The sequence below is a fragment of the Xenopus laevis genome, chromosome 5L, assembly GCF_017654675.1.
Source record: "Xenopus laevis strain J_2021 chromosome 5L, Xenopus_laevis_v10.1, whole genome shotgun sequence".
Taxonomy (NCBI): domain Eukaryota; kingdom Metazoa; phylum Chordata; class Amphibia; order Anura; family Pipidae; genus Xenopus; species Xenopus laevis.
In genome coordinates, this window is record NC_054379.1 from 10844356 (window position 1) to 10863902 (window position 19547).

The window sequence follows — 19547 nt, forward strand, 5'->3', positions numbered from 1 at the left end:
CTCGGCCTATTGCTCAGTGAGGGAACTTACGCTGTAAATCCCGGCCCCTCCTGGGATGAAGCGTTTGCTACACATTTGTGAATCTGACATGTACACGGCAGCCTGGAGTGATCAGGGAACAGACATCCGCCTATTATCGGGGGGAGCTCGCTGGCCGGGCCAATGTGAGCTTCTTACTGACGGATGTGATTATCCCTCCAAACTGCTGCACAAGGGAAATCTGACTGATACTTCATCCTATAACACTGTGTGCGAGGGAGCCCTGCAATCCTACTGGCTTGGCTGTTAAACTACAACTCTCAACACTCGTTGTCAGCCAGGAAGGGGCTGCTGTACTCTGTCTGAGCTCTCCTCGGTGATACAATTCTTGTTAATAATAATAATACAAGCTGCTGTTGGACTACAATTCCCAGCATGCCGCTGGATGTGGTTCCTTCTAAAAGTTCCTGCACTCTTAGTTGCCCTTTATACAATCCCTCAAATTTTTCTTAGATTCTTATGTTGAAGCATTTATCTGGGATCTATTATGTGGAATGCTTTTCTGGATTAGGGATCTGTCTGTAATTTGGATCACCATCACTTAAAGGACTGGTTCACCTTTAAGATAGCTTTCAGTATGTTATAGAACGGCCAATTTTAAGCAACTTTTCAATTGGTCTTCACTATTTATTTATTTTTTATAGTTTTATAGTACTTTTTCTTCAGACTCACGTTTTAAATGGGCGTCGCTGAGCCCACCTAAAAAGCGAATGCCCTGTAAGGCTACAAATGTATTGTTATTGCTACTTTTTATTACTCGTCTTTCTATTCAGGCCTCTCCTATTCATATTTGAGCCTCTTATTCAAATGAGTGTATGGTTGCTAGGGGAATTTGGCCTAGCAACCAGATTGCTGAAACTGCAAACTCGAGAGCTGCTGAATAAAAAGCTGAATAACTCAAAAACCACAAATAATAAAAAGTGAAAACCAATTGCAAATTGTCTACGAATATCACTCTCTACATCATACTAAAAGTTAAATTAAAGGTGAACAACCCCTTTATAGTTATTTGCCTTTTTCTTCTTACTCTTTGCAGCTTTTAAATGGGCGTTGTTGACCCCATCTAAAAACAAATGATCTGTAAGGCTACAAATGTATAGTTATTGCTACTTTTTATTACTCATCCTTCTATTCAGTCCTCTCCTATTCATATTCCAGTCTCTTATTCAAATGAATGCATGGTTGCTAGGGTAATTTGGTCCCTAGCAACCAGAGAGCTGCTGAATAAAAAGCTAAATAAGTCAAAAACCACAAATAATGAAAAAGGAAACCCAATTGCAAATTGTCTCCGAATATCCCTCTCTACATCATACTAACAGTTAATTTAAAGGTGAACAACCCCTTTATAGTTGTTTGCCTAGGGTAAATTGGGCCCTAGCAACAATATGGCTGAAATTACAAGCTGGAGAGCTGCTGAATAAAAAGCGAAATAACTCAAAAGCCACAAATGAAAACCAATTGCAAATTGTCTCATAATATCAGTCTCTAGATCATACTAACAGTTAATTTATAGGTGAAAAACCCCTTTTAAAATGTATAAAACACATTTAAAGTTAAATAATAAAATAAATAAATAAACCCAATAGATGTGCTTTTCTCCCCAACATGCAGTTTGGATCCCATTAAATCTGGATACCGGGTTTCTGGATAACAGAACCCCTAGCAGCGTTTCAATGGAAAGAGGAAGGAGCTGGCACTTACCTGCAAGAGAGTGACATAGTCTGTAGTCCTGGTGCTGGGCATTGATCTGATTGGACAAGCTGTTGATGCGGCTGTGATTTTGGGGGTCCCAGTCGCTGTGATATTTGGGGATATCAGTGGCACCTTCAGGGGCAGTGGGGCTGCAGAATGTATTCATGGACAGGAGCACAGTCATCTCTTATTGACCTGCAGGGAAACACAAGGGGAAGGCTCCATTGAACGTGGCAAATAAAAACGATAAAGATAAACTATTACCGGGGACAACTTGCTGTTTGGGGTCTTTTCGTTGGGAGAGAGACGGCAGGAGATTTACTAACCTCTGGGTATAAAAGCCGAACGGTGAGAGAAAGGGGACGATTGTCTCGCCGGCTGGTTACAAAGATCAATCGCTTTTGTGCCGGTGAAAAAAGAGATTTTTTTTTTCTTTGCCAATAACAAAAAAGCCTTTCTCCTCGCACCCCCCACCCCAAAAACAATCTGGATTTACTTGAGAGGCTTCTTTCTTTTTTTTCCATTTGGTCACCGTGCGTTATCCTATCCCAGCGAGCGCCGATCCCTCAGCCCCTTTATGGAAAACACAGGGAAAAGGCTCCGGAGTTTCCACTCGGACTCAAGGGAAAGGGGAGGAGGGGGAGAAAACCCTGGATCTGCCTCCAGTCAAAACATTGTGAGATTAACACAGAAAATTGGCTTCAGTCTCAGGCCGTGAGTTCTAATCCCACAGGAGCCGAACATCACATGTACAGAGCGGGCGGAATATTAAACAGGAGCGGGGAGTTTAGAGTTGGACTCCCCCCCCAGCTCTTCCCTATTGTGCTGCCCCCCAGCTTCCTTCCCTTGTGTTACTGCCTGCTCTGTCATATTGCCACTATATACCATTATCTTAAATGGATGGTTCACCTTTAAGTTAGGGGCAGATTTATCAAAGGTCGAGGTGAATTTTCAAATGAAAAAAAATTAAAATTTTGAGCTATTTTTTTGTGTACTTCAACAAGGGAATAGTCCAAATTCGATTTGAATTTTAAAAAAATTCAAAAATGTTAAATTTACCATGTACTGTCTCTTTAAAAATTCGACTTCGACCATTCGCCATCTAAAACCTGGCGAATTGCTGTTTAAGCCTATGGGGGACCTCCTAGAACCTATTTGGAGTCAATTGGTGGACTTGGGAAAACTTTGAATCGAATTCGCTCGAATGCGATATTCCTTCGATTAGTACGATTCGAATTTGGGCGAATACGGACCCATTCAAGCAAAAATTGACCTATTCCACCAAAAAAAAAAACCGACTTAATTTCGGTTGGTCTTTTTGAATTCGAATTTTGAAGTTTTTTCAATTCGAAATTTGACCCTTGATAAATATGCCCCTCAAAGTTTAGTATGTTATAGAATGGCTAATTATAAGCAACTTTTCAATTGGTCTTCATTTTTTCTTTTATAGTTTTTGAATTATTTGCCTCCTCCTTCTTCTTCAACTAGGAGTTACTGACCCCATCTAAAAAACAGATGCTCTGTAAAGCTACAAATGTATTGTTATTGCTACTTTTTATTACTCCTCTTTCTATTCAGGCCTCTCCTATTCATATTCCAGTCTCTTATTCAAATCAGTGCATGGTTACTAGGGGAATTCGGACCCTAGCAACCGGATTTCTAAAATTACAAACTGGAGAGCTTGCTGAATAAAAAGCAAAATAACTGTAAAACCACAAGTAAAAAATGAAAACCAATTGCAAATTGTCTCAGAATATCCCTCTCTACATTATACTGACAGTTAAAGGAATGGGTCACTTTTAAGTTAAAGTTTAGTATGTTACAGAATGGCTAATACTAAGCAACTTTTCCATTGGTCTTACTTTTTTCTTTTATAGTTTTTGAATTATTTGCCTTCTTCTTCTTCTGACTCTTTCCAGCTTTCAAATGGGGGTCACTGACCCCATCTGAAAATAAAAAACGCTCTACAAGGCTACAAGTTTACTGTTATTGCTACTTTTTGTTAGGGATGCACCGAATCTACTATTTAGGATTCAGCCAAACCCCCGAATCCTTCGCGAAAGCTGCAGCCGAATACCGAACCGAATCCAAATCCTAATTTGCAAATGGGGTGGGGAGGGGGGGGAAACATTTTTTAGTTCTGTGTTTTGTGACAAAAAGTCACACAATTTCCCTCCCTGCCCCTAATTTGCATTTTTTGGTTCGGCCGAATTCAAATCCTGCTGAAAAAGGCAGGCCGAATCCTGGATTCGGTGCATCCCAACTTTTTTTTACTCCTTTTTCTGGTCTGGCCTCTCCTATTCATATTCCAGTCTCTTATTCAAATTAGTGCATGGTTGCTAGGGGAATCTGGAGCCTAGCAACTAGATTACTGAAATTGCAAACTGGAGAGCTGCTGAATAAAAAGCTAAATAACTCAAAAACCACAAATAATAAAAAATGAAAACCAATTGCAAATTGTCTCAGAATATCACTCTCTATATCATACTAACAGTTTATTTAAAGGTGAGCAACCCCTTTAACCCTGTGAGGTCACCGGGAAATTTTAAAACATTTAAAAACTCTGTGGGTGAAAATGTCTCACCCGGTGCCTGGGCCCTCCTCCCTCACTTATTAGTAGCTGCTTCCCTGTGTAACCGCCCTCATTAAACTTCATGGTCTGGACAGTTTCAGTTGGAAGTGCAGAGGATTAAGTTACAGAGTCCCAGCGCAGGAAATGACATCAGGCCGTACAGTTTCCCATTAAAGGGGATCTCCACCCAAAAAAGTAAGGAAATATCATTCAATGTACAGTCATGAAACATCCCCAGTGGTTTCAGCAAGTCTGTAAATGCAACAGCTGCTGAAAAGCCATGTCTGTCCAGCGGCTGATCTACAATGCACTGCTGGTTCTGACTCCTGAAACATTGTAGCGGCCGCCAGCTGTCTGACACAACTGGAAGCTTCCAGAGTCACAACCAGAGAACATACAGAGATGAACAACTGCGGCTTCCATTGACCGATACATAAAAGCAGTGAATGTTAGTGATGGGCGAATAAATTTGCCTGTTCCGAATTCGCTGCGATTTTCTGTGTTTCGCCACCGACAAATAAATTGGCGAACCTCCCGCAAAAATTTGCCAGCATCAAAAAGTTTGGACGCACATCTAAAAAACTCACTTGCATCAAAATCGCAGCGCGACAACACTATTCAGACGACCATTCACTTTAACGTCGGCGTTAAAATTGCTGCAATCGACTTTCCGGACGCGCGTCCAAAACTTATGCCAATTATTGAGTTTCACAAATTTTTTGCCGTTTCGTGAATTTCTCTGGAGATTTGCAAATTTTTCAGTGAAGTGAAACAGGAGAAATACGTCCATCACTAGTGAACGTTAGTAATTTATGTGTATCGGAAAAAAGCTTCGATTTCACGCGTTCTTTCACTTTTCACTATGGGAGGAGTTCCCATAAAGTAACCCCGCAAAAACAAACGAATGGAACATTCCACTTCTGAGCACTTTTGACATTTACATTAACTTCTGGTGATTTCTGAGCAGAGCATTCAAATCAAGACGTTCCTTTTCTCTGCAACTTAATTTTCCACCGGTTGCAGCCGGCCAACCTAAATAAACAGCGGGCGACACTGATGTTTCAAACGTATTCTTTTAGTGCCGTCTGCTGTTCGTTTCAGCCAACTGGACGCCGTCGGCAGAAAATTAGATTAGTGAAAAAGGGGAAAGTCTGGTGAGGTTGCTCTGCTTACATCTGCCCGGAGAAACGTTTAATTTAAAGGTTTATATTTTCCTTTACTTTGTAAATATCGGTGCCACTTCAGCTCATGCATTTCTAAATATCAGTTTGGCTAGATGCATGCTGCAGACTGCACTGCTTTCTGTGCCGCCAGGCATTTATTTTTCTATGCGCCCAGTAACAAGGTGGGACGTGGTGAGTGTAATATGAGGATTTTCAAGCACAAAGTCATATGGAAAATTCTCTCCCCAAACTTTGGGGCTTGAGCCCAGAGTTACATACAATGGGTGTAACCTCCAGCTACAAGTTCCAGTTCCACAGGGACAGCCAATAAATGACCCACAGCTGGAGCACACATGTGCACTGTCCCAGGCTCCCCCAGCACTAACACTTTACTAACTGCCTGTCACACTGCAACTGCCAGTATCACCCCTGCAATATTGGGAAAAATGACAAAACACACAGCAACTAACGGCATCTGAAGTTGCAGCTACTAGAAGCAATGCAGCTGCACACGTTCCAATAAGAGGTGGTTCACCTCTCTTTTAATATGTAATAGATTGGCTAATTCTAAGCAGCTTTTCCATTGGTCTTTATGATTTATTTTTTACAGTTTTAAATTATTTGTCACCTTCTTCTGATTCTGTCCAGCTTTCAAACGGGGGGTCACTGACCCCATCTAAAAACAAATGTTCTGTAAGGCTACAAATGTATTGTTATTGCTACTTTTTATTAGGGATGCATCGAATCCACTTTTTTGGATTCGATCGAACCCCCGAATCCTTTGTGAAAGATTCGGCAGAATACCGAATCCTAATTTGAATATGAAAATTAAGGGGTGGGGAAATGAAAAAATGTTACTTCCTTGTTTTGTGACAAAAAGTCACGGGATTTCCCTCCCCGCCTCTAATTTGCATATGCAAATTCGGATTCGGTTCGGCAGAAGGAATCGTCCGAATCCGGCTAAAAAAGGCTGAATCCCGAACCGAATACTGGATTCGGTTCATCTCTACTTTTTATTACTCATCTTTATATTCAGGTTTCGCCTATTCATATTCCAGTCTCTTATTCAAATCAGAGTGTGGTTGCTAGAGTTATTCAGACCCTAGCAACCAGATGGCTGAAATTACAAACTGAAGAGCTGCTAAATAGAAAGTCAAATAACTCAAAAACCACAAATAATTAAAAATGAAAACCAATTGCAAATTGTCTCAGAATATCACTCTCTACATCATACTAACAGTTAATTTAAAGGGGAACAACCCCTTTCAGGAATCACAGGAACCCCTCAGTAAGTAGTAGGTTAGTAGGACCCCATAGAGCAAGTAGAAAGGGGCACCATTAAAAAAAAAGAGCAATTCACCCAAGTCATGACAATTATGCCAAACTGTAATACTGTGGCACCTAAGGTTGATGCTCTGGAGGGAAGACTTTTACAGAAATCAAGGATAAGCCTGTTGCTGGGAGTTGTAGTTCAGCAACTCCATGCATCCCAACAGCTGGAGGGCTATGAGTGGTGGTGTCTATCCATTGTCGCCAAACACAATTGGGGCTCATTTATAAACACTGGGCAAATTTGGTCCTGGGCAGTAACCCATAGCAACCAATCAGATAATTGCTTTCACTAGTTAGCCTGTAGCTGGCTGAAAAAAGCTCATCACTGATTGGTTGCTATGGGTTTTTGCCAGTGTTTATAAATGAGCCCCATATGTATTCTATGCCAGGGCCCAGAGCAAACACCAGCTTTGCCCAATCCGATCTCCCCCCAGAGAGAGTAAAGCACTGAGGGCTGTGGCATGAGAATGGGCACTGCGAGGGATGTGTTTCCTTTAATAAGTTTCCTTGTAGGGGAAATAAAAAGCCCAAGGTAAGATTCCATGGAAATGAGTCAGTGATATTGGCTGCGGCATCACATACGGAGTCCAGCTCTGCGGGAGAGTCACAAGAATCGCCCTCCTCATTGTGAAACGAGCTTCCCAGAGGGATTAGTGGGAGTTGAGTGTGAGCTTTTGTGCGTCTGGGAGAGCTGCCTTGTGCAGCGGCACTTTTTAAAGGGATACTGTCATGGGAAAAAATGTTTTTTTTTCTGCACTGAAATCAGTTTCTCAAAAGAGCAAACAGATTTTTTTACATTTAATTTTGAAATCTGACATGGGGCTAGACATATTGTCAGTTTCCCAGATGCCCCCAGTCATGTGACTTATGCTCTGATAAACTTTAGTCACTCTTTACTGCTGTACTGCAAGTTGGAATGATGTCACCGCCTCCATCCCCCACCCCCCAGCAGCCTAAAAACTAGGGATGCACCGAATCCCGGATTCGGTTTGGGATTCTCCCAGGATTCTGCCTTTTTCAGAAGGATTCAGATTCGGCTGAATCCTTCTGCTCAGCCAAACCGAATCCTAATTTGCATATGCAAATTAAGGGGAGGGAAATTGCGTGACTTTTTAATCACAAAACAAGGAAGTAAAAAAAAATTCCCTTTCCCATCTCTAATTTGCATATGCAAATTAGGATTTGGTTCGGTATTCGGCCAAATCTTTCGCAAAGGATTCGGGGGGTTTGGCCGAATCCAAAATAGTGAACTCAGTGCATCCCTAATAAACAATGGGAAGGTAACCAGATAGCAGCTCCCTAACACAAGATAACAGCTGCCTGGTAGATCTAAGAACAACACTCAATAGTAAAATCCAGGTCCCACTGAGACACATTCAGTTACATTGAGTAGGAGAAACAACAGCCTGCCAGAAAGCAGTTCCATCCTAAAGTGCTGGCTCTTTCTGAAATCACATGACCAGGCAAAATGACCTGAGATGCACCTACACACCAATATTACAACTAAATACACTTGCTGCTTCAGGAATGACATTTTATATTGTAGAGTAAATTATTTGCAGTGTAAACATTGTCATTTAGAAATAAAAATGACTTCATAAAAATCATGACAGAATCTCTTGGAGGTCTAAGCCCTTGTCACTGCTGCCACCTACACTGTTTGGAATCACATGATCTTCTCCCATTGCAAAGAAGTCACTCATGCTGCGACCTCAGAGCTACAGCAGAAGCAACCGGTTGTTTGTCACTCATGTATAAGTGAATAATCTCAGCTTGAGCTAAAGGCCTGGTGCCCATAGCCGTTCCTCTGTCATTAATTCTCTGTTTCAAATGCCCATGTGACAATGCTGCACTCACATATCAGACGACAGTCGCTGTCCCTAACTGCCACATTTCCGAGCATCAATTATCTGGCCCATGAGGACACCCATAAGTCCAGAAAATGTTTTGTTGAGGCCAATTAATTGTATTGTGCTATGGGATTGGCCTATTGGCACTGGGGCAGATGGTTGTCGCATCGATAAATGTAGGGTACGCAAGGTCTATGATGTCACTGTGTGATGTCACTGTGTGATGTCATTATGACCAGATGCATTATACCAAGTCATGCGCTTATTATGCATTACACTTATTGATTTAGTGGGCACGGTTTCCCCATAGGTGAGCAAGGGGTATCACTCATAACTCCCCCCAGGCAGGGGCAGGGGATGAAGGAGGGGTCCCACTTTGACGGAACAGTCCTGTGCTTAAAGGGTTTTTTTCACCTTTAAATTAACTTTTAGTATTACATAGAGAGGGATATTCTGAGACATTTTCCAATTGGTTTTCATCTTTTATTATTTGTGCTTTAGCTTTTTATTCAGCAGCTCCCCAGTTTGTAATGTCAGCCATCTGGTTGCTATGGTTCAAATTCCCCTAGCAACCATGCACTGATTTGAATACGAGACTGGAATATGAATAGGAGAGGCCTGCATAGAAAGATGAGTTATAAAAAGTAGCAATAACAATAGTTTGAAAGAGTATTTGTTTTTTTAGATGGGGTCAGTGACCCCCCATTTGGAAGCAGGAAAGAGTCAGAAGAAGATGGGAAATAATTAAAAAAAACTATAAGAAATAAATAATGAATACCAATTGAAAAGTTGCTTGGAATTGGCCATTCTATAACACGCTAAACATTAATTTAAGGTTGAACCACCCCTTTAAGGCAATCTTAATCCACCCCTGCAGACCACCCACCCACTCAGTTGAAGAATCAGCCTTTTTATCCACTTTGTGGGTGTTTTGAGGGATACTGGGGGTACCCGGGGGTAGAGGGCCATTAGCCCCCCAGCACAGAGCTCTTGCAATTGCCATTCATGTAAATTGTCAGACAGAACAGATGAGACCAGAACCAGAACCTTTCGATCCCTCCCAGATCCAATGACACATAATACCCAGACCTAACCATCCCCCCGATAATGACACAAAGCCAAAATCTTGCTGCTTATTCCCGGCTGCGCAGGTACAAATTGTTAATGAATCCCCCTCTCTCTGTGCTTATTTATATAGCTGCGCCGGGGAGATTTGCAGTTCAAATAGCAGCACCTCGGGGTTCCTCTATAAAACATCCACTCTCAGATATTCCCCCCCCCCGCTCCAGATCTCGCCAACATATGCGCCTGCAACACACACCAGACTTATGGCTGTTATTTATCAAGGGAGGGGGGAGGAAGCATTTTGGCAAGACGCCATACTAAAAAAAAAAAAAAAAAAACGCCTGTCTGTGTTCAACTACTAATGTCGTTCCCGCGTTTTGTGCAGACTATAGGGCTTATTAAAGGAACCATTGTCATTGGCTGAAAGGATATACACCATATACACAGCAGCATACCAGCTCCTTCTGGGGCATACACAGTAGAGAATGCACGGGTATTGGGATCCATTATCCGGAAACCCGTTATCCAGAAAGCTCCGAATTACAGGAAAGCCGTCTCCCATAGAATCCATTAAATCCAAATAATTCAAATCTTTAATAATAAAACAGTCGCTTGTACTTGATCCTAACTGAGATATAATTAATCCTTATTGGAAGCAAAACTATTGGGTTTCTTTCATGTTTATTTGAATTTCTTGTAGACCCAAAGTATTAAGATCCAAATTACAGAAAGATCTGTTATCCAGAAAACCCCAGGCCCTGAGCTTTCTGGATTACAGGTCTCATACCTGTACTTGATCCCAACTAAGATACAATTAATCCTTATTGGAAGCAAAACCAGCCTATTGGGTTGATTTAATGTTTACATGGTTTTCTAGTAGACCCATGGTATGAAGATCCAAATTACAGAAAGATCTGTTATCCAGAAAACTCCAGGTCCCGTGCGTTCTGTAAAATCAGTCCCATACCTGTATACTGTGTGTGTTTATTACAAGTATGGGACCAGTTATCCGTGTAATAATGAAACAGTCGCATGTACTTGATCCCAACTAAGATATAATTAATCCTTATTGGAGGCAAAACAAGCCTATTGGGTTTATTTCATGTTTATATGAATTTCTAGAAGACTTCAGGTATGAAGACCCAAATTACAGAATGATCCATTATCCAGAAACCCCCAGGTCGCGAGCATTCTGGATCACAGGTCCCATACCTGTATTTTCTTTTTAGGAGGACTGGTTAATCATTGCTAACAAACACACAGTTATGAATAAAGCACCTGCCTGGGGGTCGGGGGGGCTGGGAGTTGCAATTCAACAACTGTTAAAGGGCCACACATTGGAAAGATCTACAGATTACAGGATGGATTTGACATCTGAACTGCTGATATAATGAAAGGGTTAAAAGAATGGGCAACACAGTGAGAGGGTTAAACAATGGTCCCCCTGTCTGTCCCCTCCATAAGGGCAAGTTATAAAGTGTATTGGGGGGTTACACAAGTCGGTCCCAGGCTGATGTGCGGGGCTCAGGGACTATTTGCATTGCTATAACTCCCAGCACCCTGCAGGTAACCCGGCCCCATCCAGTGACCTCCTCGCTGGCAGCTCACGTACATTCTCGCTGGGAACAGACTGAAACTGTCGCTTTGCCCCCAGCAGTTTTCTGACCTGATCTCACAGGCACAGACATGATCCCCTGCTGCAACTGTCACATGCGCTGCCTCAACACACAATTCATATTCCAAACAGCAGCCAAATCGCCAAGCTTAACCCCTTCACTGCTGCCAGGTTTTAGTAAACCGACGCTTGCCACGTGCAGACTAGTTCTCTCATTGTAAATCTCCTTTACTTGTGCCGGGGGGGGGTACAGGTGGCACAAATTAAGGGGGGCCAATGTTTGATGCCCAAAATGTTATAGATAATGTTATAGATAATCTTATAATTTTATAGATAATGTTATAGATATTGTAATAGATAATCCTATAGATAATGTTATAGATAATGTTATAGATATTGTAATAGATAATCCTATAGATAATGTTATAGATATTGTAATAGATAATGTTATAGATAATCTTATAGATAATCTTATAGATAATTTAATAGATAATCTAATAGATAATGTTATAGATAATGTTATAGATAATTTTATAGATAATTTTATAGATAATCTTATAATGTTATAGATAATGTTACAGATAATCTTATAGATAATCTTATAATTTTATAGATAATGTTATAGATATTGTAATAGATAATCCTATAGATAATGTTATATATAATCTTATAGATAAAATAGATAATCTTATAGATAATTTAATAGATAATCTTATAGATAATTTAATAGATAATGTTATAGATAATGTAATAGATAATCTTATAGATAATGTTATAGATAATTTAATAGATAATCTTATAGATAATGTTACAGATAATCTTATAGATGTTATAGATAATTTTATAGATAATCTTATAGATAATTTAATAGATAATGTTATAGATAATCTTATATATAATCTTATAGATAATTTAATAGATAATCTTATAGATAATGTAATAGATAATCTTATAGATAATCTTATAGATAATGTTATAGATAATTTAATAGATAATCTTATAGATAATGTAATAGATAATCTTATAGATAATGTTATAGATAATTTAATAGATAATCTTATAGATAATGTAATAGATAATCTTATAGATAATGTTATAGATAATTTAATAGATAATCTTATAGATAATGTAATAGATAATCTTATAGATAATGTTATAGATAATTTAATAGATAATCTTATAGATAATGTTACAGATAATGTCAGTAAATGAGTTTGTGGCGGGTGCCCAGACTGGGGGTAAGAGAGATGTTGTGGCAGAACTAGAAGTTATTGGGCCCCAGACGGTTCCATACAGACACAGACACACATATATATATATATACACATATAGAGCAAGTGATTATAACTCAATATAGAGCAAGTGAATAGAAATCAATGTCCCACTGGACACCCTGTACCTCCCGCTTGTTCTGCACTTTCCCCTGATACCCGAGTGCCAGTTAGTGGCCTCCCCTGTGCTGACATTTATTCATCTGCACCAAATCTATAGGAGACTTTCCCCTGTGAAATACAAGATCCTTTAGTGATTCCTAAATGGAACTACAACTCCCAGAATCCCCTGCGAGCCCCATGAGTCTCCCCAGGCAGGGGCAGAGGCTCCAGAGTGACACGCGGGGGTCACACACTGAATATTCTCACACTAAGGAATAAATGGGGAGTCACTAAGTTTTATTGGCGCAGAAATGACGCGCTAATTCCCCCCAGACTCAATTGTCGGAACTTTGTTTCATTAGAAGGGGCAGAAGAAGAGAATTGGGGGGTGAGTGTCAGTCACATGAGTGACGATGTATAGCGCTGCCGAGACTCACCAGCAAATGACCCTTCCTGCCCCGCGATTCTGCGTCTTGTTGCGGCGGAACAGCCAGGGGAGAAGTCGCAGCGACACTGACGGACAAGAGGACACGGGGGGTTCCCGGGGCTGGAGAAGAAGAAGAGCAGGAGGAAGAAGAGGAGGAAGACGAGCGGAGAATCACAACAGGCGCAAAGAACGACAAACCGGTCCGTCCACTTCTACATTTCCCTCCGGATCGCGCAGGAGACTCTCCCGTCTGCCCCGGGGTGAGGAGTGAATGTGACAAGCGCCTGTCTGAGACTCCTCCCCCCTCTCTCTCTGGCTCCTCCCACTCGCCCCGCGCTCTCACTACAACTGCCCCCGACACTGACACTCACTGCTTAAAGGGACCGCGCACTGACCGCTCCTGAATGTGGGGCCACATGTATGTACTGTACTGAGAGACTGAGAGAGTATTAGAGAGAGAGAGATAGATAGATAATTAGATAAACAGATTAATACATAGATTATAGAGAATTAAATGAATAGATAGATATCTAGAATAGTAGATAGATAATTTGATAGACAATTAGATAAATAGATACCTAGATAGATACAATATTAGATTCCTAAATAGATAAGTAGATATATAGACAATTCAATAGATAGATAGATAGATAGATAGATAGATAGATAGATAGATAGATAGATGATAGATAGATAGATAGATAGATAGATAGATAGATAATTGATTGATCAATAGATAATTAGATAGATAGAATATTAGATAAGTGGATAGATAATTAGATAAAATACTTAGATGAATAGATAGATAGAATATTAAATACATAAATAGATAATTCAATATATGGATAGATAGATAGATGATAGATAGATAGAGAGATAGATAGATAGATCGATAATTGGATAAATAGATAGATAGATAAATGATAGATAGATATGATAGATAGATAGATAGACAGACAGACAGACAGACAGATAGATAGATAATTGATTGATCAATAGATAATTAGATAGATAGAATATTAGATACATAAATAGATAATTACACAGATAGATTATTGGATAGATAATTAGATACATAAATAAATAGAAAAATACTTAGATGAATAGATAGATAGAATATTAAATACATAAATAGATAATTCAATATATGGATAGATAGATAGATGATAGATAGATAGATAGATAGATAGATAGATAGATAGATAGACAGATCGATTGATCAATCGATAATTGGATAAATAGATAGATACATAGATGATAGATAGATTGATAATAGATAGATAGATAATAGATAGATGGATAGATCCTGTTATTTCGTCAGATAAACCAATTGTTTATAGTGTCCAGCTTCTATGTTCTTACAAGCAGTGCAGGATGAAGGAAAGTTATATAATCAGATTATCAGGGCACAGGTACACACTTACATAATTAACTTCTGCTTGTCTGTAAGGCAAAACAGTCATAAGAAAGAATGGGGGATGGGGTGCTGGGTGTTGTTTATATAGAGCTCATTAGCACTACTTAAAGGAGAACTAAAGAAGTAGCTAGAAATGTTGTACATGATGTTTTATGCTTCTGTACCAGCCCAAGGCAACCACTGCCCTTTAGCAGTAAAGATCTGTGTCTCCAAAGATGCCCCAGTAGCTCCCCATCTTCTTTTCTGCTGATTCACTGCACATGCTCTGTGCTGCTGTCACTTACTGAGCTTAGGGACCCACTCACAATATACAGTACACATAGAATAGAAATGTCACAATATAAGGCTGATTAGTAATTAATACACATAATTACTACATGGCAGCACAGAAACCAGTGCAATTAGCATCAGAATTTAATAATCAGCAAACCTGTAGCATCAGCTTATATTACAGCCAGGGAAGCTCATTTTCTGCTGGATAATTAGTGACGAGTCTTTGAAGTCCTGGATCATTGCTGCTATTGACAAGCTGAAACTTTAGCCTCGTGCAATAAGTTCACTGTATAAAGTGAAATTCCACTTGCGCTCCTTTTCAGAAAAGGTGATCCGGCAATCCATCATGCAGTGCTTGATCGTGCTCGATTGGTCGCGCGCCGCATGATGGATCGTTGCCATGTCGCCTTTTCTGAAGAAGTGCACAAGCTGAGCTTCGGTAAGTTATTTCTTGATAAAGACTTAGCGATTTAAAATTTTAATATGTCTTTGTCTTTTTTTTTCGATCTATACTAACAAATTTTTTTTTTCAAAAATTGATGTTACTGATCCTTAAACTTCATCTCTCTATACTATAACACACAGCAGACATTATGAGACCATGGTGGGGGAGGGGTGGCCTTTGGGTCACATGATCTGCTGTATGGCTCAAATTGGGAGAAGTATTGATAAAGGGAGGCACTTCAAAAGACCAATCTTCCAGACAGACTTGTCAAATGATGGGTAGATTATTCGGGTACATAAGGATACAGCCTTATGCGTTTTGTATCTTTCAGACACTTAATCATAGGCTGAATAATCCAAAATCCCACATCATATTGGGATATTGGGATTTTACATTATTCAGCCTATGATTAAGTGTCTGAAAGATGCGAAACGCGTAAGGCTGTACCCTTATGTTCCCCAATCAACTACTCATCATTTTACAAATCTGTCTGGAAGATTGGTCTTTTGAAGTGCCTGCTATTTCTTGATACGGTTATCCGCTCCTCCAGCTGAAGGTGCACCTCGACCTCCCTTCCTACATTTGGTGAGTTTTTACAATTGGAGACCTGAGAATTGTATTATACTTGGTATCAGCTTGTGTTTATTAAGTATTGATAAAAGCCCTGGCAAGGAAATGAGCAAGAACAGTGACACCTAGTGGTCCACCTAGTGGTCCACCTGAGTAAACCAGCAGTATCAATGGGATGTTTTTGGAGTTTTTTTTGGCTGATACTTGCAGCCCAGGGTATAACCCCCTTATATGTTCCCTGCAATCCATAAGTGGCTACAGATTAGTTAGAGGCAGCTCACAGATTTCCATGGAAATATAGAACATTTAAGGTAAATTATCATAGCTGAGAGCTTGCCATAGGGGGGCTGTAGATCAAGGCATCACTTTAGTGAGGGTCTCTAGTGACACTCTAGTAACTCAAATGACTGCTTACTTTTATACAGTGGTAACAATACTTATTTACCTCTCTTGGAACTGGAAGTGTTGAGTCTGTGATGCAGCATTGCGCTTTTTGGAAAGGTCACATCACAAAAAAGCTAGATCTCATCATGCGTCTCCCGTTACATTCCCATTATAACTTATACAAGTGAAGCTTACCGAAGACTATAGTGTGAACGAGCTCTAACAGGGAACTGTAGCCTGGTCTAGGCAGCCTTGCATCTCAGCATTTACATACCAGCACTGATTCAACATTGGGCCAGAAGGGCCAATTTCACAGTCAATAATATGCTGTGCATTTGGGCCATAGGGCAATGGGCAAAATGACTGATCCAGTTAATGGAAAACCTCATATATTTTACAACTGGAAGCTATTGACAACTGTTCTGAATTGTCAGCTGATGTGGTGACATTTAGTTATGTAACGCTTTCTTGGCCTATTCTGCCAATTAGGAGTTAAGGGTGACCAGCTAGGTAGTGAGCATGGGTTACATTGCGAATCCTCACCCAGGGCAGAGCCTTCGCCAAATGGAAGCTTCCCCTTTAAACTGTAGTTGAACTACAACTCACAGGCATTTAAATGTAAAGTAGAATAATGGACCCCAGGAGGTTCTTTAAAAAGGTAAAACAGGAGCACAGATTTCTTATGCCAGAGGCAAATGACCACAGGTTTACTTACAAATATACTGAGGACACAGCAGGTGGAATCACTTTGGACAGTACAAGGTTCACAGTCAAACAGGTGCGACTCCCAAAAGATATTGCAGATAGGTGTACATCAATTCCCAGTTCAACCGACGTTGCACAGTGAGGGGATCGGGATCGATCAGGTAGGGTACAGGTAGTCCTTTGCTCACCTAGATGCCTATCAACTGAGTTCCCTGCTCTAAAGGCAAACAGGCCTTGTGGGAAGCTACTCCCTTCTACAAATCCTCGTTGGAGCGACAACTGCTCTTTCTGCTAAACCTCTCTGTCTTTCTCTCCTAGAGAGACTATAACAAGATCTTTCTATATTAGCTGGTCCACGTTCACGGGGTTACCTGGTCCCCGACTTAGCATCAAAGGTGTCAGGTCCCTCTGGGGTAAATGCTTACTGGGGCCTATGGTGATCCCAGGCTCAATGGAGATTCACCTAGCAGCAGCACCAGGAGCCAAAGAGGAAGAGGACACTCCCTGCACAACACTATATAGCAGTGTGGCAGGGGAGTGTCATTACACTCTTTGTCCAATAGGTGTGGGGGTTACACTTTACCAGTTAGAAGGGCTTGGCCCAATAACAAGGGAAAAGACAGGCCCGGATTTGTGGAAAGGCCATCTAGGCCCGGGCCTAGGGCAGCAGAATTTTAGGGGGGCGGCATGCTGCCCAACCACACCCACATTGGTTCAAAAACACTGGGGATGCGCTGGAGATACAATCATTTTGTAAATTTCCCATGCGCCAATCCACATTTATCCGGTCCAGATGATGAAAATATGCACAAATAAAGGGGACAGGGGCGACAAACGGCAGTGGGCCTAGGGGCGCCCACTATGTAAATCTGGCCCTGGGAAAAGAGAACTACATACAAAAGGTAGGGGATTAACTCTATATGGATAGGATATCCTATAGGTCCCTACAGTTATAATCCATCAGAGGCCATTACCAAGAGAAATCAGTGACTATGTGACTTTGCTGAAGTGGTCACTCCATATATCTCTTCCTTCATCAATGAAAATGGTCCTTAAGCTTCAGCACACTGCTCGGTTCCTCTTCAAGCCTGAGCTGTGCTATGAAACTCTTCAGCATAAAGGATACAGAGTTTTTCCACCCCTTAAAAAAATGTTTTAGGTGGAAATGTAACTAGTTCTTTAGGAAGATGGTTTGTTTTTTTGATGGACAATTAACACTGCCTGCTCTATCCATGATGGAGAAATTAATAGAATATGTTTTATGCAGGTAAATCCTACTAGAAGATACAAGGGACCATTTACTAGAGACAAAGGAAAGAAGAGCACAGAGAAGACAATATGCAAGAACAAAACAGGTTGCATTGCATTGCAGTTCTTCTAAACGGAATGTGCAGCAGCTTGGTAATACCCAAGATGTGGATGCTTTCTAGCACAGAATTGAAGTAAAGTCGTTCTATTATCTCTAAACCAGGATTTTCTGTGAAAGTCGTTAAAGTCCAACCTTCAGTCAGGATCCCCCTTGAATATTATAAGGTCTACAGACATACAGTATGAAAAACCTGAATCTATCAGCCAGACAATGTCACCCTAAATAACCATCATCTTGGGCTTCCAGGAGTATCTCTGATCATTTTTGTTTGTTTTTTTTTTTTTTTTTTTAAAGTTTATTTTTATTGAGTTTTAACAAGATAGCAAAGGAAGAAAGGGAGGGAGGTTAGATAAAGAAGGGGTGGGGGGTTGGCTTGGAGTATTGTCTATTAGTTCGAGCCATGGAGTCCATATGTTCTCAAATTTCTTTGGGCATTCTCTGGCTAGGTAGCTAAGTTTGTACAGTTCCAGTTGTGAGTTGACAATCCATCTGCATCATGTTTACGTTGGTATGACCTTGTACCAGGGTTCCAGATAAGGTCACCTACCCAATCTCTGCAGTTTTTGCTCTTCAGCCACTCCTCCATCCATATCTCTTCTCGTTGTCATGGCTGGCCAGCACCCTGGATTTAATTCAAAATCTCAGCAGATATTGACCCAAGATAGGCCAAGTAACCACAGCAGAAGAAATGCTCCTCAAGTATCACCATGTCCGCTCTGTGGTTTCCGTTAATTGCTAAGTAAATACACTGAAACCAAGTGTTTCTCTGTTGTGACAAAGATTTACGCAGTAGCCATCTGATGGGAGAAAAGGAACCATAACACACTCCAGATGGACGTTGCAGGGACTTTCACACCTTCCCTTGGCAAGAGACACATATAGAAATGCTGCCATTACATTCTGTGATTCAGGGATCAGGAGGCTTTTCTTGTGTATTTGTGAGTTCATTAGGAGAATTCCGACTTCCAATACCAACAGTATAATCGCTCTTACCATTCTGAAAGCTAAAGCTCATAATTGTTTCTGGAATCACACATGTTCCACCCCATCACTGGCGCATCTGGTCTGGATGTTCATAAAACACAGCCGGGCTTAAACCTCCGCATAGAAGGATTAGTCTGGAAAAGTCTTTAGGGAGGTGCACATGGGGCCAAGTTTCTGGCTCATGCCTCCATAGGAGCGGCCTCAATCTAAGAGTATAGGAATCAGTGTCAGTCAAGTGAATTGGAAAAAATGGGTGTAGTATGGACAGATGG

The 19547-nt window shown here is 40.7% G+C and overlaps 1 protein-coding gene across 2 annotated transcripts in view; it reads right to left on the bottom strand.

Moving 5' to 3' along the window:
• The window catches only part of sertad4.L (SERTA domain containing 4 L homeolog), a 28916-nt gene extending 15449 nt beyond the window's left edge, over positions 1–13467 (bottom strand). The window contains exons 1-2 of one of the 2 annotated variants that reach the window (XM_018262567.2): positions 13139–13467; positions 1741–1926 (exon numbers count right to left, since the gene is read on the bottom strand). In XM_018262567.2, coding sequence (XP_018118056.1) covers positions 1741–1915 — 175 coding nt within the window. In that variant the 5' untranslated portion in view covers positions 1916–1926; positions 13139–13467. Of the gene's footprint in view, positions 1–1740; positions 1927–2057; positions 2682–13138 lie in introns of those variants that run through there. The other variant, XM_018262568.2, reaches the window with a different exon arrangement.
• Between the last annotated feature and the right edge of the window lie 6080 nt (positions 13468–19547).